Source organism: Hemicordylus capensis, chromosome 5 (assembly GCF_027244095.1).
Source record: "Hemicordylus capensis ecotype Gifberg chromosome 5, rHemCap1.1.pri, whole genome shotgun sequence".
Classification (NCBI taxonomy): Eukaryota; Metazoa; Chordata; class Lepidosauria; order Squamata; family Cordylidae; genus Hemicordylus; species Hemicordylus capensis.
This window is the reverse complement of record NC_069661.1, coordinates 256,558,638-256,583,182: the sequence shown is the minus strand read 5'-3', so window position 1 is coordinate 256,583,182 and position 24,545 is coordinate 256,558,638. Positions and strand designations below refer to the sequence as shown.

Below are 24,545 nucleotides of genomic sequence, written 5' to 3'. Positions count from 1 at the left end.
ATATGGCCTGGCACGTGGTTACTTAAAGAGGGACTCTGCCCCCCCCCCAAATCAGGGGCCTGCCAGAATCGCCCTGCTCAGTTAAGGAGGAGAGCTGGCCTTGTGGGAGGAAGCATGGCTTGTCCCTTGGCTAAGCAGGGTCTGCCCTGGTTTGCATTTGAATGGGAGACTACACGTGACTACACGTGTGAGCATGGGGCTGCTCTGGGGAGAGCATCGGCGTGCTTGCATGCAGAAGGCTCCAAGTTCCCTCCCTGGTAGCATCTCCAAGACAAGGCTGAGAGAGATTCCCGCCTGCAACCTTGGAGAAGCCGCTGCCAGTCTGTTTGCAGAGACAATACTGAGTGAGATGGACCCAGGGTCTGACTTGGTAGAAGGCAGCTTCCTGTGTTCCTATGTCCCTAAGATCCGCTTGGCCCAGCATTCTGACTCCAACAGTGGTCAGTAAGGTGCCCTTTGAAAAGCTCCCAGGCAGGAGACCACAGGCTCCATACACAAGAAGCTGCCTTTTGCTGAGTCCGTCCAGACCCGCCTTGCCAGGCAACGTCTCTCCGAGGCCTCAGGCAAGGGGGTCTTCCCCAGCTCTGATGCCTGTGGTCCTTTGCGCCCCTTCCCCTGAAGAGCATAAGAACAGGACTGCTGGATCAGGCCCAAGGAAGCCCATCTAGTCTAGCATCCTGTTTCACACAGGGGCCCACCAGATGTCCCTGAGAAGCCCACAGGCAAGAGGTGAGGGCATGCCCTCTCTCTTGCTGTTGCTCCCCTGCAACTGGTATTGAGAGGCATCAGGCCTCTGAGGCTGGAGGTGGCCTATAGGTCTATCAAGATCCTTTGTTGCTAGCATCTGGAATACTGCCTCTAAACATGGAGGTTCTTCTTCTACTGCTCACCATTTAACCACCACCGGTGGTACCTGCAGAGGAGTAGCATTCCTCACCTTGTAGCTCTAGTGAGTCGTCTTCATGCTTGAGGACCATCTCCCGGGCCTCTTCCAGCTCCTCCAGCAGCTGTATCATCTGAGCCCGTAAATCCTCCATTTCTTGGTCTGAGAGGTCTGACTCTTTCTCATCCTCATCCAAGGACCCTGCATTCCTGATTTCCTCCTCCTCCTCTTCCTCCTCCTCCTCTTCATCTTCTTCTTCTTCCTCCTCCTCATTCATTTCCAGGTTTGGGGAGTCCATCTCACCTGGGAAGCAGCACAACATCTCTGTCAGTAAGACACAACACTGGCAAAAGCTGGCAACTGGTTCACCCTCATGACCATCCCGCTCAGCTACCCGAAGCAGGAAAACAAGGACACATCTGTAAGGGTGGGCTCAGATGCGAGAGACATGGATTCAAGTCTCACCTCTGCTATGAACGTACCCAGTGGACAAGACACTCTCTCTCAGCCCCAGTTTTCCCATCTGTAGAATGGGAATGACAGTCTGCAACAGATTCTGGAAAGGAGGCCAGGATAAAAGATTGCACCACATAAATAATGAATGGTGGTAGGGCCTTCCTCTTCAGTTTGCTGAACTATACCACCTATAAAGGGTTTTCTGTACTAGGAATAATAATGTAACGGCCAGTATATATCTATCTTGCATAGGATGGGAGATCTGCATTCTCCCTAAAATCACCATCACTATAAACAAAATCATCCTTTGTTTACTCACTTCCTGAAAATGGTTACATCCCAGAATTTTCTGTGTTGTCTTCCTGCGTTTTTTTCAGACCAGATTTGTAATGTCCGGGGTGTTTTTTCCTTTATATCAATAAAACACCATTGTAGCACCATACTGTCCAGTGCAGACAGGAAAGGCACTTTTTATTTATCAACTAAATATGATATCCTGCCTTTCAAGCCATAGACATCACAAGGCAGCTTACAAATGTAATTAAGGGTCTGGGCTCTCGTGCATTTAATTCAAAAGTTTCCTCCTTGGAGGCTCAGCCTATTTTATGGCTCCCTATTCAGCAGAGCTGATGTATTAAAGATGAATTGCCCCTTAATTAGGGTCTCAAGACAGCAGTTCTTTTCAGCATGAACACAGATTCTTATGGGTGATTTTGCAGGGTGAGAACACAACATTCTTCATATCTTGGATGTTCAGTGCATAATCTGCATGACTGTCTGTGAAACATTAATGTCCTGTTCCTTATTCTGACTTATTTATTTATATATATATTTATTCTGTTTCTATACTGCCCTTTCAAAAAATGGCTCAGGATGGTTTACACAGAGAAATAATAAATAAATAAGATGGCTCCCTGTCCCCAAAGGGCTCACAATCTAAAAAGAGACATAAGATAGACACCAGCAACAGTCACTGGAGGGATGCTTTGTGCTGGGGATGGATAAGGCCAGTTGCTCTCCCCCTGCTAAATAAAAGAGAATCACCACATCAAAAGGTGCCTCTTTGCCCAGTTAGCAGGGGTTGATCATGGAAGGGGGGAAATCTTGCATGAGGAAGGAGGCTGGGCTGGGGAGCATTCCTCTACAATCTGTAGAGGAGTGCTTATCTGTGTAAGATGAATTGGAGGGGTGTCTCCTGAGGGTACACCCCACATGCCCCCCCCCCCCATTTTGCACCTGCGTGCACCTCATGCAGAGAGCCCTTTTTGGAGCATTCCAAAATTTGGAGCATTTCTGATTCTTGCCTCACGCAGAGAGCCCTTTTTGAACTCTACATGTTCGCCCCATTGCGTGTAGAGAGGAAATCACACTACAATTGGATCAGAGAGAGTGTGAATCTGGTGTGAAGGGGAAAGTGTTCTATCGGTTCATTTCCAGAGCAAGCCAGGCTTACAAGCCTCCACTTCAATGCCGCCAATGGCAAGCAGCTGATGCCATCTTCTGGCACCGAAGGGGAACTTTCCCAGGAGGAGAGAGCCACAGGTCAGGCACCACGAGTCAGCTCCTCACCCTGATGCTAGTCAGACACTCATGGATTTCAGTTGATTACTCTCCTTCTCCAGGAATATATGCTGGGCTTTGGGGGTGGGGTGGGGGGACCCCACAGTGTCAGTAAAAGCTGGAATTCTGTGGCCCATATGCATAGTGCAGAAACGTGTGCGGTGTGGTGTGGTGTGGTGTGTGTGTATATATAATCTAAAATTATATATTTACATATATAATTTTATATTTTTATATTGGCCTGGCTTTTCAGGGTTTTTTAATCACTTTTAATATTTTAACCCAATTTCAGGGTTTTTAATTACTGTGACTGTTTAATTGTTGTTTTAAAATGTTTTAAAATTGTTGATTGTTCTTATATCATTTTTTAATTTTTGTTTTAGCTCTTTACTGTTTTAATGGTTTGTTTTAATTGTAAACCACCCTGAGCCATTTTGGAAGGGCGGTATAAAAACCAAATAAATAAATAAATATTTCAGAGGGATAGCTGTGTTTCTCTGGTGCAACAAAAAACAATTGTAGGAACTGATCCAACAACCCATAGTTATATTTTGACTATTGGGGAAATTGGGAATAAACAAATTCCTACACAACAACACCTTAGAGACCAACAAATTCATTCCTGCGTAGGTTTTCATGGACATTAGTCCTAAAGTTATGCTGACATTAATTTGTTAGTCTTTAAAGTGCTATAAGACTCTGTTAATTTATATATAAATAATTTGTTATGTTTCTGCTAGTTGTGAACATCCAAAATCCACCAGTCCATCTAGCCCAGCACTGACTGGCAGCAGTTCTGTGAGGTCTTAGGCAGAGAATGCTCTTTCCCAGCCCTGTTGTCTCAGATTTTTTAAACTGGCCTAGGATTGAATTTGGGATCTTTTGAATACCAAACAATTGTTCGATAACTCAGTTACATTCTCTTCCATTTACCAAGTCAGATTGTTGGTCCATCTTGCCCAATATTGCCTACTCTGACTGGCAGCAGCTCTCTAAATTCCCAGAAAGAAAAAGCCCTTTCCTGACCCTGCTGTTCCAGATCCTTTTAACTGGAGATGGCAGGGATTAAGCTTGAGACATTTCATATACAAAAGGAAGTATTTTTTTCACACAGCGCATAACTAATCTATGGAATTCTCTGCCACAGGATCTGGTGATGGCCACTAGCTTGAATGGCTTTAAAAATGGCTTGGACAAATTCATGGAGGAGAAGTCTCTCAATGGATACTAGTCTGTAAATGATGTACAGATGGTATTTGACACCAAAAAAACTGGCATTAATGTATAAAAATGTTTCAAACAAATGTTGGAAGTGTGGGGATTCTGAAGGTACTTTTTTTCACATGTGGTGGACTTGTGGGAAGGCTAAGGCCTATTGGGACATGATATATAATGAATTAAAGAAAATATTTAAAGTGACATTTCCTAAGAAGCCAGAACCCTTCCTGCTAGGAATAACACAAGGAGAAATTTCTACAAATAACTTAACTTTTTTCCTGTATGCTTCTACGGTGGCTAGAATAATATATGCACAGAAATGGAAGACTAATGAATTGCCTTCAAAAGAAGATTGGCTGATAAAAACTTTGGAATATGCAGAGATGGCAAAACTTACAACACTGATAAAAGATCAAAGCTTAGAACGTTTCAGGGAAGATTGGAAACCATTTTTGTTGTACTTAAAGAATTATTTTCCTAATATGGATCTTACAGCTGGATTTGAAGTTTGAAATGCAGGTTGGCTAGACTAAAGGTTTTTTCTTTTTTTCTTTAAGCTTTAAATTTGTGTTTTTTTTAATTAATATTGTAATAAGGTAAATTTTATAGTTTTTATCTCACGAAAAGAGGTGCGCGGGAAGTCCAATTGTGTTTATTATGGATGTTACGATTATTGTTAAAAATTAATAAAAATTAAATTTCCCCCCAAAAATGGCTACTAGTCTGGTGGCTGTGGGCCACCTCAAACCTCAGAGGCAAGATGCCTCTCAATACCAGTTGTAGGGGAGCAACAGCAGGAGAGAGGGCATGCCCCCACCTCTTGCCTGTGGGCTTCTCAGAGGCATCTGGTGGGCCACTGTGCAAAACAGGATGCTGGACCAGATGGGCTTCCTTGGGCCTGATCCAGCAGGGCTGTGCTTAAGCTCTGGCCCCTCCCTTCAAAGGCAGCCTTCTTAAAAAAGAGTTATCACTCGTATCGGACACTCTGTTTAACAGGGAGGTCGGACCGGTTGGCTACTTAAAAGATGCTTCCAGTTTGCAAGCTGCAGCAGTTCTAGGGTTACATTTTTACACACATGGTCGCTTAATGCACGCAAGTAAATCCAAAGGGGGATGCGCTCCTCAGGCATTCCCAGGGGGTTGAAAGATCATCCCAGATGAATTCCAGCCTCTCAGAAATACACTCTGTTCTGCGGTGAGACCAGTGGTTGTGGATGCTGAAGGGTTTAAGCTATTTATTTTCTTATTCATGTGCTTAGTTATTTAGCCCAGCATGTAACACTTCAGGTCTCAGCTCGGAAGGAAACATGAGCAAAAGCCACATCGAAAATATAGGGCCAGTTTGTAGATTTATTGGGTCATTAATTAGCATCCTATTGATTGATTGATTGATTGAATAAATGTCTATACCGCTCACTACCTCAGTCTCGAGGCGGTTTACAGCATAAAACAAAACCAACCAAGAATTTAACAGTTAAAACATAAAAAGCAGATTAAAATGTCCATTAAAAGTCCATTAAAAGACATCAATGGACTGAAAAGCTTGGCTGAAGAGATGTGTCTTTAGTTGTTTCCTAAAAGCCAAGGGGCGTTGCCAATTTTCCCTTCTAGTGGCTGCCTCCCATGCCTTGTTGGGGACCACCCGGAAGAGAATCCCTGGGCCGTGAATGGACTTTTGTGGGGCTGCAAGGGCTGAAAAAGCGCCTCTGGATGCATGTTGCTTTCAGCCTATTATTTGTTTGTGTGTGTTTCTTTGTTTTATTAGATTTATATACCGCCCTTCCAAAATGGCTCAGGGCGGTTCACAGCATGACAAAAACAATTAAAACAAATTAACGATTAAAATCAAACTATTAAAACACAATAAAACAGCTAAAAGCCCTGAAAATCAGGGCAACAATTTAAAACAGTTAATCATTTGAAAACCCGGAAGGCCAGGCCAAATGGGTAGGTTTTAAGGGCTCTCCTGAAGGACAGCAATGATCTCAAATTACGAATTTCTGCCGGGAGTGCATTCCACAGCCCAGGAGCAGCTACAGAGAAGGCCCGCCTCTGTGTCACCACCAGACGAACCGGTGGCAACTGGAGACGGACCTCCCCAGATGGCCTTAACGTGTGGTGGGGATCATGTAGAAGAAGGCTCTCTCTTAGATAACTTGGACCTAAGCCATTCAGGGCTTTAAAGGTAATAACCAGCACTTTGTATTTTGCCCAGAAACATATCGACAGCCAGTGTAGCTGTTTCAAAACAGGCATCATATGGTCTCCAGAGACCAACCCAGCTGCCACATTCTGAACTAACTGAAGTTTCCGTACAAAGGCAGCCCCTCGTAGAGTGCATTGCAGTAGTCAAGCCGGGAGGTTACCAGCTGATGCACAGGTGTTTTGAGGGCATCCTCTCCAAGGAATGGGCGCAGCTGTTGAATCAGTTGAAGCTGAAAGAAAGCACTCCTGGCCGTGGCCTCCACCTGAGATACCAGGGTGAGGCCTGGGTCCAGGAATACTCCCAAGCTGCACACCTGCTCCTTTTGGGGGAGTGTAACCCCATCTAGCACAGGAAGATCTAACTCACCCCTCAGATTCTGAGCCCCCACAATGAGCACCTCCGTCTTGAACAGAAGCTGGATATCCCAGGGGTCATGCTATGGATGGGACCATCACCCAAGGCTAGAGCATCTGCTTTGAAGGCCGAAGGTCCCAGGTTCCCTCCCCGGCAGCATCTTCAGGTAGGGCTAGGAGAGACTCCTGCCTGAAACCTGGGAGAAGCCGCTGCCAGTCAGTGTAGACCAGGGCTGCTCAACCTTGGGTCTCCAGATGTTATTGGACTTCAACTCCCATAATCCCCAGCCCCAATGGTTACAGGAGTCGAAGTCCAACAACATTTGGGGAGCCAGATGAATTGAGAATCCCTGGTGTAGGCAATACCGAGCTAGATGGACCAAGGGTCTGACTCAGTAGAAGGCAACTTTCGATGTTCCTTGCGGGACTACAATTCTCATCTTCCGAAGCCTCAGTGGGCTTTGTCCCTTGTGGCTGGGGATGGTGGAAATCAGACAACTTCTGGGGATGTTGGCCAAGGTGGGGGGAAAGCTCTTGCTGTTTAAATCTGATTCCCAGAAGGTACGGCAAAGAAGAAGATACTTTGCATGTGGCAAACAGACTTAAGGGACTCCAACTGCCTGCTGGCTCTACCTGGCAGCTAAGAAGATACTGCGGGAGAATCCCCTGCCTTGCATTGTTTTTGCAGACTTCTGAGCAGCATCTGTGGGTCAGGCCCCACTGAGCCACCTCTGGCCTAGTTAGAGGGCAAGGGCTTTTGCTAGGATGCGGTCTAGAAATATACGTTAAATGATCAGGAGACACAAGGCAGGGTAAGAGTTTGCACAGTCCTCCCATAAAGCAGGGGGTTCTCAAAGCTGGGCCCCAAGAAGTTGTTGACTACAACTCCTATCATCTTCAGCCACAATCAACAACGGCCATTGTGGCTGTGGATGATGGGAGTTGTAATCCAGCAGCCTCTGGGGGCCCAGCTTTGAGTACCATCTGCTGCAAAAGCAGCAATGTTGCGGTTTGCAGACTCCAGAGCTGCCTCCGCTCCATGCTGGAAAGAGGAAGGAAGGGAGGCCACAAGAGCTCCTTTCTCCTCTGCTCAGCACAGGGGGCAGCATGAATCCCCTCCCAGCCAAGGGGGCTGGCATGTGACACAGGCATGCTCTCTGCCAGCCTCGCTCTCCCCCCCCCCCCCATCCTTCCCTCATTGCTTGGACTGCCACACCTGCAGAACTGCTGCCTGAGGCCCCAGCTGGCAGGAAGGCAGGGCCAGCCAGAGAGCCTCTGCCACGCAGGGGCGTAGCAGCAATGGAACGGGGGGGGGGACAAATGTCCGGGGCGGGGGGCTGACTGACAGCTTGCTCGTTGTTCTCCCCCCCCCACCCCACGCCCCTCTGAAGAAGAAGGTGGGGAGAGGGAGGGGCCCATCTTCATTATTGTCCCAGGGCCCACTCCAACTTTACTATGAGCCTGGTGGGAAGAAACGTGAAAGGAGTTTCAGCACCCTAGATTTCTGCCAGCTAACCATTGGTCTTTGGAAACTGCATCATCATCATCATCATTATTATTATTATTATTATTATTATTATTATTATTATTATTATTAATAATATTTATATCCCGCTCTTCCTCCAAGGAGCCCAGAGCGGTGTACTACATACTTGAGTTTCTCTCACAACAACCCTGTGAAGTAGGTTAGGCTGAGAGAGAAGTGACTGGCCCAGAGTCACCCAGTGAGCTTCATGGCTGAATGGGGATTTGAACTCAGGTCTCCTCAGTCCTAGCTGCACAGCTGATAGATGCCACAGATCTGATGAGCCTGCTAGGATTGCTCCTGACACAGCAGAGATTTCATTACTGAAGGCAGAGGAGTTCTGAGCCTCAGGTCCCCAGATGTTGCTGGACTACAATTCCCATCATCCCCAACCACACTGACCATTGTGGCTAGCAATGATGGGAGTTGTAGCCCAGAAGCATCTTGGGACCCAAGGTTCAAAATCTGGGACCCAAGGCTGTCATTTATTTTAGCCACTCTTTTAATTTCCTTGTTGTCATTTATCTGTTTTAACTAATGTTTTAACTTGTCTGTTTTTGTTGTAAACCGACCAGAGACATAAGTTTTGGGCAGTATTAAAATATTTAATTATTTATTTATTTATTCCCGCTTTAAGGTGCCACAGTCAGGACAGCTCTCCAGAGATCCTCTCGCTATTCCATATGGTTACTCATTAATGGCTGTTTATAACCATTTATAACCATTTATCTATGCCTGATTGTGCAAAAATTGTGCCGATAAAAAGAGAACTCTGCAACACCTAGACATCATGCAAATGAAAGTCATTTGCCTCTTATGCATTTCTCCATAGCATTTCCTTTTTCTTTTCTTTTTTTGCATTTTAAAATTTTTGTTGGCTTTTTCAATACCTTTACAATCCAACCACATTCATTTATTTGATGAAGTAAATATTGACTTCCCGCTTACCTGTCTGCGCAGTTCACGTTAACTATAAATATAAACCATTGCTATAATAATTCAGATCCTCCCCATTACTACTTGATTTTACACAACCCAACCTGCTGTTATTACTATATTTCAAACCCTGCTGAAAGGTTCATATTAGAAAAATAGTTCTTTAAGTAAAATAAAAATGGTTCCCAATCTTCTTTGAAACATTCCAAATTTTCTGTGCTGTAAGTTTTGCCATCTCAGCATATTCCAAAATTTTTATCAACCAGTCTTCTCTTGAGGGCATTTTATTGTCTTTCCATTTCTGCACATATACTATTCTAGCCGCCATGGTTGCATACATAAAGAATGTTAAGTTTCTTCTGGAGAACTCTCCTTGAGTTATTCCCAGCAGGAAGGATTCTGGCCTCTTAGGAAATGTCATTTTAAAAATTTTCTTCAGCTCATTTCTCTCCATAGCATTTCCAAGAGCACCGAAAGGCCGTCCGTCCATCCAGCCCAGGACTGCCTCCAAGGTCTGAAAGCCAGACCAGACGTTCCACATTAAGCCTGTCATGGAGGCTGATGGGGCAGGCCGTGGTGGGGAGGGCTTTAACCCTTTGCTCCGCCGTGGTCCTGATCTGGATCAGGCCTTTCGTAACTGCTATCTAGTAAACATGACGCCTGGCACGGCAGGGTGTTCTTCGCGCAAGATGCATTTTGGCCCTTGGACAGAGGAGGGGCTTCCTGCCTCCCCCAACTGTGCTTTCTAAGACCCCTTTAACTGGAGATGTGGCCAGGGATGAGATCTTCTGCTTGCCAAGCTGGGCTCTAGCAGCACTCCGCTGCTGCAGCCCCCTCTGTAAGTAAACGGCTTTAAGCTATGAAGCTGCCATCTGCTGAGTCAGATCACAGGTCCTCCTAGCCCAGTAGTGTCTGCTCTGACTGGCAGCAGCTCCCCCAGAGTCTCAGGCAGAAGCTTTTCCTGTCACTTGTGACCTGATCTTATAAACTAGAGATCCCAAGCACCGAACCTGGGCACCTTCCAGATTAGACCCTGCAACAGGGTCATGGCATATCTCGGAAGTGTGCTTCCACACTTCCTGTGTTGTGACACCACAGTCTCTACGCTGACAGCAGGGTGCCGTTCACATTTCTGATGCCTTGTTTCGGATTTAATCGCTGTGGCTTATTGTTGTAACGTTGTATGTCCGGCGTTAAAACGTTGCTGCATTTTCCGGTTGTTAGTTTTCGCGAGACCGCTCCCCCTGCTGGTAGCTTTGCCATTTACGTTTTGATGCGATTTGCCAGAACTGAAGCATTTTGCCGCTGTTGAGCGGGTAAGCTGGAAAGCACCCAGGAACCTTCTGCAGGCAAGGTATTCTGCCACAGGGTCCTCACAGGTAGGGGACCAAAAGCTATACAGCAAAGGTTCCCATACATGGGTCCCCAGATGTTCTGGACTCCCATTCCCATCACCCCCAGCCACAATGGCCAAAGGCAGGGGGTGGTGGGTGTTGTAGTCCACGCATATCAGAATCCAAAGCTGCAAACCCCTGCTATACAGGGCACTGGAGCCCACCTCCTGATCCCTAGAAGTCCTGTTCAGCCCCAATGCAGAGACTGCCCAGAATGTTGTCACATGGGGCCAACCAGACCCACATTACTCTAAGTGTGCAGCTGCCATAAAAAATGGTGAGGTCACAACATCCCATGTTTCCCCGCCTTCTTCTCCTCCATATCATGCGGAGGGGGGGAATGGACAGGGAAAGGTGGACCATTGTGACGTCACAAGAGGCGGTAAAGAAAGAGCACCAGTCCCTGCAAAGGGGAAGGAGGGAGCCAGATGCACAATGGAGGCTGTGTGCATCCGGCACTCCATTTGACCATGCTCTAAAAGTCACAGCCTTATGCTCTTGTCCTTGGGAGTCAAAGATCCCTCAAAGCCAGTGGGACTTCCTTCTGTGTCAGGATCAGCTTCACGGCTGCAATCCAGTGCAAAGTCCCATAGAAACAGAAGGGCAGCCCTGCTGGATCAGGCCCAAGGCCTATCTCGTCCAGCATCCTGTTTCCCCACCAGATCCCTTTGGGAAGCCAACAGGCAAGCGATGAAGGCACGGCCTCTTATTTGGGAATGTGTCTCATGGAACTCAGTGAGTTCTTACGCTGAATCAATTAGAACAGGGGTTCTCAGACTTGGGTCCCCAGATGTTGTTGGACTACAAATCATCCCACGGTGGATGATAGGGGTTGTAGTCCAACAACATCTAGGATAAGAACATAGGAAGCTGCCATATACTGAGTCAGACCATTGGTTTATCTAGCTCAGTCTTGTCTACACAGACTGGCAGCATTGCAGGCAGGAATCTCTCTCAGCCCTATCTTGGAGATGCTGCCAGGGAGGGAACTTGGTACCTCAGATGCTCTTCCCAGAGCGGCTCCATCATCCCCTGAGGGGAATATCTTCCAGTGCTCATACTACATCAAGTCTCCCATTCAGATGCAACCAGAGTGGACCCTGCTTAGCTAAGGGGACAAGGCATGCTTGCGACCACCAGTCCAGCTCTGAGGACCCAAGCCTGAGAACCCCTGAATTAGAAGGTTCTTTCCCCCTCTTCATAGCCAATACTAGCTTCAGAAGGAGAGGAGAAGGAAAGGATCTCAACTGGAGAAATGCTGGAAGGGAAAGGATTCCACCCCAACCACAAGCCCTACAGCTCCAGTCCACTTTGGGGCTTCCCACCTGAAGGTCTTTAACCAAAGAAGAAGACATGAGGAGGAGGAGGAGGAGGAGACACTGGGAAATCCAATCCCATTTCCTGTGTCATATTTTGTTTGGCCCTCAAGATGGGGAATTCTACGCCCAGTGCCAACATGCTGCAGAAAATTCTAGTTGCCAGTTTCTGCATAACACAGAATGTACTATACATGCTTGTGTGGTGCATGTGCAGAATCCACACCGTTTGGTCTGCTGCTTGGTGTGCCCACAACAGCTTAGGGCAGGCAAAACCCTTTTAAGACACAGACGATACTGCAATATAAAAATCACACACCCCCTCGGTCATTCCTACAAACCAGTTCAAGGAGTACAGCACTGAGAGTGTCTCCGTTTCTGAACCCATTTCTCCCCTCCACACACAATATATTCTCCAAGATCCTCTCTTCTCTATCCAGCTTTCAAGTGCAGAGAAATACTGTCCTCCTGTTAGGCCCAAGGCTCCATCTAAGGTAGACTGCCTCTATGGATGGAAGTTTCATCATAAGTGATGCAAGCAGAAACCAGACCCAGCTCTAAAGCCTAAAGGAGAAAGAAATCTAGTGAAGGCAGGGGCCAGGATTCTGGGATTAGAATCTAACCCAGTGGGTTAGATCTAGAGAGCTGGAGAAAGCAGAGGTGGGATGCTGGGACCCTGGACTCTTCTGTCTTGTGGACAGAAGCTGGAGCTGTTCAGTTTGGGGTCGAATCCTGCTGGCAGGACTGGGGGAGAGGGCTGCTGGGTTCTCTCTGCTGACCTGCTCCTCCTTCCCCCCTTAATCCCAAACGGGAAAAAGGCATCTTCTCTCCCCAACTCTGCCTCCCCGCTCACAACTCCCAAAGATCTCATCCATCCTCTCTCCTGGAGCTTGTAAAATGAGGATTACATAACTGGGTCACTTGCCACTTGGAAAAAAGAGGGGAAGGGCACGATCCCGCTTGCTACACTGAGAAGCCCCATTCCTGCAGCTCCTGCAGGCCCAGTTTCAAGGGGAAGGGGCCCATACCCAGATGGGGAGACGGAGGGGGGTTCTTCTGCCCCCTTGACTGCTGGGGTGAAGTGCTTAGTGACTGTATTTGGCACAACCAGCAGGGGGAGAGACCATTTGGATGGATTTATTTGTGTGTGTGTGAGTGCACACACACACACACACACACACACACACCACTACCACCACCCACTCCCCCCCACCTTCCCCCCCCCCGCAAAGCACTGTTTGCATTCAGGTTTTCCATCCCTTGGTCCCGATTCTGTTTCCCAGCCACTCCAGAAATGTGGGGCAGGGGTCTTTGGAAGGGGGGGGGGTCCTCCCGGGTCCCCCCATCCCCTCCTCTTGCCCTGCCCGGCGACATCATCATCCCTGGCTAGGAAGTCATCAGTCCAAGGGGTAACATTGCACAAAGGGGAGGGGTCAGAGAAAGGGGGGCTGGATGCTCACGTTACAAAAGGGGGGATGCCTTTGGGAACTGGGGGGGGCAGCTACAGGTGGAAGGGGGGGGGAGGAAAAAATGGGGGGTGGAGGCCAAGCAGGTGGGAGAGGTGGACGCCGGAAAGCGGGAGCGTGAAAAGGGCGCCTGATGGGAGGGACGCGGGCAGCAGAGGGGCTGCACGGGCGGGGGGCGGGGGCGGGGGGGGCCGGGGCCTCTTGCAAGGGGCGGCGATGCCAGGCTGCCCCTGCCCTGCCCTCCCGCACCGGGCGCCCCCTGACCTGCTGCCTCCTTCCTCCGCCCCGGCAGCTGCATCCCGACAGCTTCCATGGCCGCTCCCGGAGCAAGAAGCAGACAGAGCAGGGGAGGGAGGGGGAGGGAGGGAGGCTGCGGGGGGGGGCGGTGAGGGAGGGGGAGGAGCAGGCAGGACCCACCCCCGGGCGGGCAGGCGCACGCCCAGCCCAGCCAGCCCCGACACCCCCCGCCGCACACACACACTCCCCCCCCCCCCCGCCGCGCAGATGCTCGTGCCCCGGAGCGGACGGCGCCAAGAGGAGGTGCCCACCCATGCACACGCCGCCGCCCAAGCTGGCTGCCCCGACACCCCCTCCAGCCCCCACCCCGGAGGGGGTCGCTCTCCTTGAGGGGAGGGGTTCCAAAGTCCCCGGCCGGGGCCCCAGCGCCGCCTCCCCCCTCCCTCTTTTCTCCTTTCACTCCGAGGGGCTCCCTCTCGCCTCGCTCCCCCCCCACAAGGATTTGGGGGGCGGCTTCCCTGGAAGGCAGCATCAAGGGAGGGGAGCTGGTGTGGTGGCACCGGGCATGACTTGTCCCCTTAGCTAAGCAGGGGCCGCCCTGGTTGCATATGAATGGGAGAGAGCTGCTGCCAGGCAGTGTAGACAGTAATGAGCTAGAACTGAAGGTAAGGGATAGGAACCTAGGAAGCTGCCATATACTGAGTCAGACCACTGGTCCAGCTAGCTCCGAATTGTCTTCACAGACTGGCAGCGGCTTCTCCAAGGTTGTTGGCGCAAGTCAGCATGGGGCATAGCATGGTGGGGGAAAGGATCTTTCAATGGTAATATCACACAAGTATTAAAAAGAGACACACACACCCCGACTACTTGAGAGATTTGTTATGCACACTTAAAAAATGGAAGGTTGAACCAGATCTATTTAAAGGATCCTCCTCAGTTAAGCAGCTAAGGAAAACAATTTATGGAGAGATTCTAGAAGTGGGTTTCTTAAAACCTGATCTAGAACGTAAACGCTACAAACACCGCACTTCACAGTACTTGTTGCAACCCGATCACCCTATCTCTCTCTTTAAGGAGAAAAAAGTCCCTTTCCATTTATGGGAAACAAGGTGGCGCTTATACCACCACCAACTACCACTTAATGCGGCTAAGCCATGGCTCCCAGAGGACCAGCAAGAGTGTCCTCAAATCACCTGCAAACAGAAAGCTAGTGAGCGAGGCAAGACATTCAGGGAAACCCACTCACATTTCTTAAAAGAGTGTGTGGTAGCCAAAAGAGTGTGGCAGGGAGTAAGCAAGCTGTTAGAGTGGCCTGATTTGGAAAAACAGACTTGGGAAGAACTAACCTCGGGTTTGAGCGATAGAACCTCCTTTCGAGTTCCCAGAAAGAAACCTTCAAGGAAACGGGACGGAACGGGTGCCCCCATACTAGGGAATTGGAACGTTCCCCTTCTCGTAATCAGGTTAGTAAACCTGTATGTCATTTATGCAATGCTCCTGCATAGGAATAGGGAGGGAAGACGCGACCAAGAGGTTCACGTGGATGAGACAGTAAATCTCTTCTGGAAAAGTTGGTATGGTTATGTGCAAAAAGACAAGAGTATCTCTTCTAAACAGCAATGGGACAAATTGTGGAAATGGACGTCGGATGTAACCCCCCCCAATTACCTGATGTGTCTTGAAATCCCCCACCCCGAGTTACAGTACTACCTGCATATACTTCATAACCTTGTGGGTTTCCAAATCCTTGTGTGTAAATCTTTGTAGATATATTATGTACAAACAACCACTTTGTATATAATTGTGCTTTGGCAACGTACTGTATGCTTTGGTAGTTTGTTGGTTCATTAAAAAAATCTTGTCCTATAAATAAATAAATAAATAAAATCTTGTCCTATATTGGAGACGCTGCCAGGGAGGGAACTTGGAACCTTCTGCTCTTCCCAGAGCGGCTCCATCATCCCCTGAGGGGAATATCTTGCAGTGCTCACACATCAAGTCTCCCATTCAAATGCAACCAGGGCAGACCCTGCTTAACTAAGGAGACAAGTCATGTTAGCTACCACAAGACCAGCTCTCCTCTGTCGAGGCTATGTTCCTTCCATGAGGCAAGGCGGCAGCCACTGCAAGCAGCAGGCTTCAATCTGAAGCTCTGGCAGGGCAGCAGGGCAGCCTCCCCAACAACCCAGTTCTCTTTGCTGCCGCCTCCCACCATCAAATCTCTTCACTGTGGTGCCACAACAAAGAGCCCCTCCCCCTCCTCTTTTTCTTCCTCCTCCTCCTCCTCCTCCTCCTCCTCCTCCTCCTCCTCTTCCTCCTATTTGCCCGCACGCACACTCCTCTGCCTCCTCCACTACCAGCTGGACTGATAATGAGAAGGGGGAGGAAGCAGAAGAAGAACTGGAGGAAGAGCAGTAGAAAGTCCTGGAGATGCTCATTAGGTCTTTCTAGCTGTATGCAAATCAAGGGAAATATAGGGAAAGAGGGGAGGGAGAGGGCACACGCAGTGGAGTGGCAGCCTATAGGTCTTGGGATGCCACTGGCACAGGCAGTCCACATCTTTTTCACTGGGGCCTCAGCAGTCAGTTGTGGGCCCTTCGAGGCCCAGGTCCTTGGCCAGTAGCCAGTTTGCTGACCCCGGTTGACCCCTATGGGTGTTATATTACAAGGGTTCCTTCTTTACCACAGATGGTCCTGATCTTTTGTTTCCTGGCTCTGATCAATTACGCCACTGCCCTGGTTTTTTAAAATCTATGCCCACCACATTTTGCCCCTGGTTTCTCTGCCATGTCACCGAGGATGCTGGGCACGACTGCAGCTATCCCCAACACCCTAAATGGTTTGGGTTTGGGGTATTTGAAGGCCCACTTGCTCCCACGGGACCCTGCCTGTCCACTTAGGTCTTTGGGAGAGGTGCTTCTCTGTGCCCAACTGACAGCCCTGAGGTGTGGTGGAGGGAAACACAGGACAGGGCCTTCATGGTTGCAACAGGTAGACTGCAGATCTCCCTCCCTCAAGAGGCTCATCTGCCCTTTGAATGCTTCTTCAGAATCTCCTTTCAATAGAGTCAAAAGCCCGGTCCAGACATGATGCTGTATGAGTATACAGATGTCTGTACACTCGTTCATGTGTTTGTGGGAATGACTGTACCTGTGTTCATTTTTAAAGTGAACGGGATACAGGCCCTTCAAATGCAGGGTACGAATAGGAAGCGTACTTCTGTACCTGCATTCAGCATCACATGTGAATGACTGGACCTGGATACAGTTCTGTACCCGTGAACACTTGTACGAGTTTTGAACATAGCGTGAATGGGTCTTGATTTCCTCCTGATCTAGATTTGGTATTGCTGCACATGATTGGATGCTGTTAATTTGGGTTCCTTTTTTGGTGCCATTTGAAACCTTATATCTGCAGTTAATGCTTACTAGATTTCATTCTTGTTATAATGTATTAATTGATTATTTTATTGCCTTTTCACTTGATTTTGTTGTGGATGTACACTGCCTTGTTGGGGACAGAAAAGCAGCCTCTGCATTTTAATGCCAATCAAATCTCTCTCTCTCTCTCTCTCTCTCTCTCTCTCTCTCTCTCTCTCTCTCTCTCTCTCTCTCAGAGTCCCATTGGCAACATTGCTTTTGTCTGCCTACACTGACAAGGAGTCACTGGAGTCAACTTCTGCGTCTTGTCCACCAGGGAGCAGTGGAGTTTGCCGGAGAACTCCTTGGACCCTTCATCGCTGGGAAGAAGAGAGATGTTCTGCTTGCCATGCCAGTGGTGGGGTGTTCAGAAAAACCTTACCTGCCCAACCACGGCCCCTGCCCCTCACCCCCCCATCCTCCTTTCCCCCAACTCTTCGGGGTACAGAAGCCCCGTCCTCTCTTGCACAGACGGTTTGTGTGGTAGAGCACAGGCTCTTCATGCAGGAAGTCCTGGCTTGTTTTTCGCCCTGGCATCTCCAGTGAGAAAGTTCTCCGAGAGCAAAGCTGGAACGACTCTCCTTCTGCCTGAGGCCTTGGAGAGAGTGCTACTGCCCATCTGAGGCAAAAATACAGGGCTAGATGGACCATAGGGCAAATCCTTATGCACACATCTGACCAGTGACCACCCCAGCTGACACAGACAAGCCTACTAATGGCATAGCCGAAAGTATGCTCAACTTCTGGGCAGACTCCTTGCCCTTCCCTCACTATGACCTTCTTTGCATACATCCCGTCTTGCTCCGAATAGCCGGCATCCATCTTCTGCAGTCCCTTGGCCAAACGTTTGAAATGATGGCAGAGCATTCCCACCCCAGCCTGCTGGCTGCATGAGGAATAAACATTGCTACCCCACTGCCCAAGTACGGTCAGTCTCATAGCCAAGCTGGAAATGCACTGCGGATGGCATCCTCTTCACCTGAGATGCCAGAGTTCTAGATTCTGCGTTGCCTTGGCAACGGACCACGGCATCCCTATGGGCAAAGGATTTTGCATGCTTCACTGCCACAGCCGCTACAAGGGCCAAGGACGCAGCTACAGCCTGGCAGGTGAAAAGCACAAATATCCCAGTGCCCAGCTCAGAAAGATGGAGCTGCCTGCATCATTTCGGAATTTGCAATGCATGCCATTTTTAATCTGACATTTTAGGTCACTTCTGAGTGGTCAGCTGTGGAACCAGGTGCTTCCTTTCCTGTATATGGGCTTCCTGTCACCGTATGTGCTTCTAGTCCGCACTCTGGCGAATGGCGACACACTTTACTGCACCAAAAGCCTGCAGTGTTTGGTCTGAAGAGCACTGCAGATCGGACACACAACCACATTGGAAACCCCCATTTCTGGCAATACAGGCAAACAAGAGATCAAAAAGAAAGAGTGCCCCACAATGAAATAATATGGTGTCACAGGTCAGTCTTGTGTCTTGCTACAATCACGGCTCCATGCAGATTGAACAAAGAGGCAGGATGCCTCTGGATGCCAGTTGCCAGGGAACAACAGCAGGAGAGAGGGCATGCCCTCACCTCTTGCCTGTGGGCTTCTCAGAGGCCTCTGGTGGGCCGCTGTGGGAAACAGGAGGCTGGGCTGGATGGGCTTCCTTGGGCCTGATCTTATGTTCTTAATAGGAAGAGCACCCTCTGGAATAGGGGTTCTCAACCTTGAGCCCCCATACTTGGGATTTGGACTACAACTCCCATCATCACCAGCCACATCTTTTGGCCATTGTGGCTTGGGATTATGGGAATTGTAGTCCAACAATACTTGGGCTCTCAAGGTTAAGAACCCCCTTCTAGAGCAGTTTGTACGATCAAGGATAAGGTCGGAGAGGCCTCCTACCCTTGTTCTGGAGCTGTACACACTCCTGTTTTCTGATCAGCTGTGAATTAAAAACAAGGTCAGAGACACTGACAGTGACTCAGATCCAATTCAAAGTGCTGGTTATTACCATTACAGCCCTTAATGGTTTGGGCCCTGGATGCCTGCTCCAACGGGTTTCTGCCTGTCCAACAAGGTCTTCAGAGGGAACTAAACATTCAGAGAGGCTAAACTGTCATGCACACACATGGGACAGAGCCTTCTCTGTGGTTGCCCCCAGGCTCTGGAATGCTCTCCCAGTGACTGTCCATTCTTTGACTTCTGTGACTGTTTTAAAAAAAATACTAAAGCCCTTTTTATTTGTTCATTGTTTGTAATTTATTGGTTAATTGACACACTCCTTGAAATGGAAAAGGGAGCTAGAGGAGAAGTTGCACCATTGTGGTTTTACTTCTTCCGCACTGATATCTCTGGGGTACAAAAAAGCTAGGATAACTCTTAGACAATGAATACACAATATGGAGAGTCAAATTGATCAGGCCTCCATCCCTGCTGGCATCTTCTTGGGTAACCAAGTTTTAAGTTTTAACGCTGCCAGATTCAATCGCACTCAATCACAGTGTCAAAATATCACAGAACTTTGACCTTAGCCCACTGCAGAGCTTCACAGACTGCAGTTTTAGAAGGGAGATACCCAAAAATCCCTTATAAAGAACACCTTTGCCACTGTAAGCTGGGAGCCATTGAAACCATGGCTCACGAGCTCTTCTATTGTCCATTTTATCGAGATCTACAACATAAACATACAGTATAACACCTTTTACAAGTTGCCTTCCTGGTCATACTGACCTCTTCTACCAATTATCTTCTAGCTGATTGGAATTATATAACATCTTACAATGTGGCTAAGTTTTGTGTGATAGCCAGTAAAATTCACCAGGGGCTCATTATGAACTGACTAATGTGATTTACATTAGTCCTTTTGCTGTTATATATCTTTTATTATTATTATTTATCCTATTGGGCTTCTGTATGTATTTCCTTCTCTGGAATGGAATGGAATGGAATTGTTCAGGTTTCTCAGCTCTCCTGCCATTCTGTCCACCTTTTATGGCTGTTTCTTTCACATGTTTTATGGTTTTCCTTGTTTTAACTGATCTTATTTATTTATTTATCATATCTTTATATCACCTGATATGTACATCTCTAGGTGGTGTACAAAATTTAAAACAATATTTAAAAATCAACACAGATTAAAATATACAAAACAATAAAAACAGTAGCATAGAACAATTATTAAAACAAATTATTAGAATTAATTCTAATTAAAAGCCTGTGAGAACAGGTGAGTCTTGGGGATCTTCCAGAAACAAACAGAGAAGGAGATGCTCTTATTTCAGCAGGGAGCCTATTCCAAAGCCCTGGGGCAGCCACACAGAAAGCCCGATCCCGGGTCCCCGCCAAACGAGCCCGTGGCAACTGTAAGCTGACCTTCTCCAGAAGATTATGACAAAGGAGGTGCTCTCTTAAATATCCTGGGCCCAAGTCATTAAGGGCTTTGTATTTCACCCAGAAACATATCGGCAACCAGTGCAGTTCCCTTAAAACCGGTGTTATGTGGTCCCTTCGAATTGTCACAGAGACCAGAGGTCGCATCCTGTACCAATTGTAATTTCTGGACTATATACAAAGGCAGCCCCACATAGAGTGCACTGCAGTAATCACTCCTGGAGGTTACCAGCATATGTACCACTGTGTTAAGATCATTCACCTCTAGAAATGAACGTAGCTGACGAATCAGCCAAAGCTGATAAAAAGCCCTCCTGGCCTCTGCCTCAACCTGAGAAACCAGGGAGAGCTTTGGGTCCAGGAGCACTCAAAAGCCACCTATCCAAGCTATGTGTTTTTATATTTCCATGTGATTTTTGCGGAGTTTTATTGTATTTTAATTTTTGTAAACCACCTTGGGATAAATTTTTATGAAAGGTGGTATAGAAATTGAACTATACAATAAATAAAATCAAACCGTGTGCTCCGCAGCAGCTGGGAGCCTCCTGCTGAACGAGGCAGGAAGAAAACGCCTCCAGCCCAGCTGCCCCTTAGCAGGCAGTCCTGGAGGGCGCCTCCGACCTTGTTTTTAACGGACAGGCGATCAAAATATCAGGAGTGCACACAGCTCCTGAACTAGGGGAGGGGGCTTCCCCGGATCATGTGATCTGCCCAGTCATCTCACACATTGCTCCCTGCAACAGGCTCACCTTTCTAGGCAGGCCCTGATTCTGCCAGCAAGATCAGCCCAGTCTCCAGCATTCAGACACACAGGTGTACTGAACCGACTGCTGGCTGCAGGCCACAGCCTGGATCTAAAAAAATATCCAAACACTCCAGCCTAGCTATGCAACTACGAAGCTAGTTGGGAGGGCTGGTCTTGCGGTAGCAAGCATGGCTTGTCCCCATTGCTAAGCAGGGTCCACCCTGGTTTGTATTTGGATGCGAGCCTACATGTGTGAGCACTATAAGATATTCCCTTTAGGTGATGGGACTGCTCTGGAAAGAGCAGAAGGTTCCAAGTTCCCTCCCTGGCAGCATCTCCAAAATAGGGCTGAGAGACAAGATTCCTGCCTGCAACCTTGGAGAAGCCGCTGCCAGTCTGGGTAGACCATACTGAGCTAGCTGGACCAATGGTTTGACTCGGTATATGGCCGCTTCCTAGGTTCCTAGTTTCCTACATCTGCCAATCTCTGCAGAATCTGGCATCTCCCTGATGGATGCCAAGAGAGCAGAGTTGGTGCCTTAGGTCTGGCTTGGCACCATATGCATTTCCACATTGCTCTTCCGTGTATATAGTATTTGACTATTCTTATCCAACCTATCATTCAATCTTCCATTTATATCCTGCCTTTTGCTCCCCATGGAAACAAAGTGGCTAACACCATCACAACCAAAATAAAATGACAGCGAAGGCTATAAAAATAACAGCCGTAAAATAGGCCGACCTCAAATTAACTCAAACTAGAATAGATCAAACGAAATGCCTGTTGCAACAGAAAAGTCCCAACTTCCCTTCGGAAGGGTCAGGCTCCAGCCAAACTTCCTTGCAAATGAGTGGCACAATTAAAATGCCACATTCGAGAAGTCCCATCCAGTGAGTGCCCTCCTAATTGGCAAGGCTAATGAGAAACAGGCTCACTCTCCCTAGACCAATCTCCCCACCACCACACTTCATAGGAACATAGGAAGCTGCCATATACGGAGTCAGACCATTGGTCCATCTAGCTCAGTATTGTCTACCCAGACTGGCAGCGGCTTCTCCAAGACTGCAGGCAGGAATCTCTCTCAGCCCTATCTTGGAGGAGCCAGAGAAGGAACCAGGAACCTGGATGCTCTTCCCAGAGCGGCTCCATCCCTGAGGGGAATCTCTTACAGTGCTCACACTTCTAGTCTCCCATTCATATGCAACCAGGGTGGACCCTGCTTAGCTAAGGGGACAAGTCCTGCTTGCTACCACCAGACCAGCTCTCCTCTCAGGGCATGATCTAAGGACACACAGTACAGCTACCTTGCTGAAGCTAAGCAAGTCTTGGTGTGGTGAGGGCTTGGATGGGAGACTCTTGTGTACCACGTTTGTGTATAGAGCCATTGCTCCATAGTGGAGCAGCTGCTTTGTATGCAGAAGGTCCCAAGTGCAATCCCTGGCAGCATCTCCAGGTAAGGCTGGGAAAGACTCCTGCCAGAAACCTCGGAGAAGACGCTGCCAGTCAGTGGAGACAACACTGACAAAGATACACCAATGGTCTGACTCACTTATGAGGCAGCTTCCTGTGTTCATTTGGCCAAAAGGCTCTGCTTCAGTGTGACAAATGGGGTTGCTCTACGCTTTCTGGGGTAGAGAGTTTGCTCTGATCCCAAATCCAGGAGCACACCACTCCTTCGAGGTAGGCTGCCGCCAGTTGAAGTCTGATCTAAAACCACTGATCAGGCTTAGACATGGCTCCAACAACCTAAAATTGTCCGGCTTGGGACTTACAGGCCAGAGTCCACAGCAACCGGAGTCCCCACAACCCGGCTCTAGACAACAATATATTATTCAGAAAACAACTCAACAGAAGTGAATGACCTTACGAGGCACATGGGGAAGAGTTTTGCAAGTAACCCTGCGGAACCGGTTAAATCAGACTGAAGCCACTTCTAAGGATAGGAACTTTATTAAGAAACAAAGGTTGCACACAGAATAAGGAATTGGGGGGGAGTAGGAGGAACTGGAGGGAAAGAAAGGCACACAGGAATTCAAAAGAAAATACAAAACACTGAGGCAATTCTCACAATCGAGCGAAATTGGGCTAAGGGAGCCAAGCCTGATTTTGCCAGCACGTGAGAACCACCGGGCTCGCAGCCAACCCCGGTTTCACCAAAGCAGGTAACCCGCTAAGGTTACCCTCCTCTAAGCCCAGTTTAGTGGAGCGAGCGCTCTGCTAACCCGGGGTTTCGGATCGTGTGTTGCCGCGCCATGGCTCCGCACCGCAACAACTCACGAGTAAACTCCCTGGCCAGGAGGCTAAAAAGCAGCCTCCCAGCTCGGGGGTCTCTCCAGCATGCCCTGCACACTTGCGCAGGGCATGCTGGAACTTCCGGGGGCCACACAGCCCCCCCCATCCCTGCAGCCCTCGCTGGCTCTGTGACGGAGACGGCAGTCATGGGTGGCTCATCCGGCCACCGAAGGCTCTGCGGGCTAAGCCCACTCTCCCCGCTTAACCCCATCTGGCGGTTCCCACTGATTGTGGAAACCACCTCATTAACTAACTAACTAGCCCTGAATTTTGCCTTAGTCTAGCTGTAGGCAGGTCCTTGGCTGAGGAGGGAGCCTTAATCTCGACAGCTTCTGGGCACTCTTAGCAGCTGGTGAGATGGCGCCTGGCTCCTGGCAACTCATGGCTGTACCGGTGACCAAATGGTGGGATTCTTGCCCCCTGTTTCAGAGTGATTAAAGAGCGGGGAGGCTTCCCCCCTCTTCCAGAGATAGATCCAATAAACAGATCTGGGATCCCAGGGAAAGAGTCAGCACCTCTCTGAAGTCATGCCCATCTTGGGCCAATCCAGGGTTGAGGTTTTCCCTCCAAACTGGAGGTTCCTCCTCCTTCATGGGCCGGAACTCACATGTCTACAGGTGAGTCCGGTTTGTTTGAGCTGGTTCCCTGTCGTGGGAAAGGGCTGAGGCCTGTAGCTGGATGGCCCGGGCCCCTCAGTCAGTAGCAAGAGTCAGAAGCCGTCCCCATTTAGTGACAACAGGGAGGCCCGTTCCCCATTGGGAGCACGCAGAGGTGGCCTGCAGGTGGAAGACATGATTACGCCAAGAGGGAGAGCTACCGCCTTTCGTCACATTCAGCTGCCACTCCTCCCAGGGATGCCCAAGAGCCTCGGTCCCCAGATGTTGTCGGATTACAACTCCCATCACCCCCCATTTAGCCACTGGCTGGGGATGATGGGAGTTATCATCTGAGAACATCTAGGGAGCGGAGGTTGGGAACCCCCCTGATCAGCCATCACATCACCTCCCTTTGGAATTAAGAAACGGTGGCTCTTCTTTGGTTGCCTTTGGGAAGGGCTGTGAAGCCTTCCTTGTTCATCGGGCCTTGGGCATTTCTCCGGGGAAGCTGTGTCTGCGGTCTTTTGTGCTCCTCGCCTTGTTTTTCTTACTGATTTGCAT

General features: G+C 48.8%; 1 protein-coding gene across 3 annotated transcripts in view; it reads right to left on the bottom strand.

Moving 5' to 3' along the window:
• Positions 1–13,660, bottom strand: part of CCDC136 (coiled-coil domain containing 136) — a 48,545-nt gene extending 34,885 nt beyond the window's left edge. For all 3 annotated transcript variants that reach the window (XM_053257608.1, XM_053257609.1, XM_053257610.1), the window contains exons 1-2: positions 13,578–13,660; positions 938–1,186 (exon numbers count right to left, since the gene is read on the bottom strand). In XM_053257608.1, the coding sequence (XP_053113583.1) occupies positions 938–1,186; positions 13,578–13,626 (298 nt within the window). In that variant the 5' untranslated portion in view covers positions 13,627–13,660. The remainder of the gene's footprint in view (positions 1–937; positions 1,187–13,577) is intronic.
• Between the last annotated feature and the right edge of the window lie 10,885 nt (positions 13,661–24,545).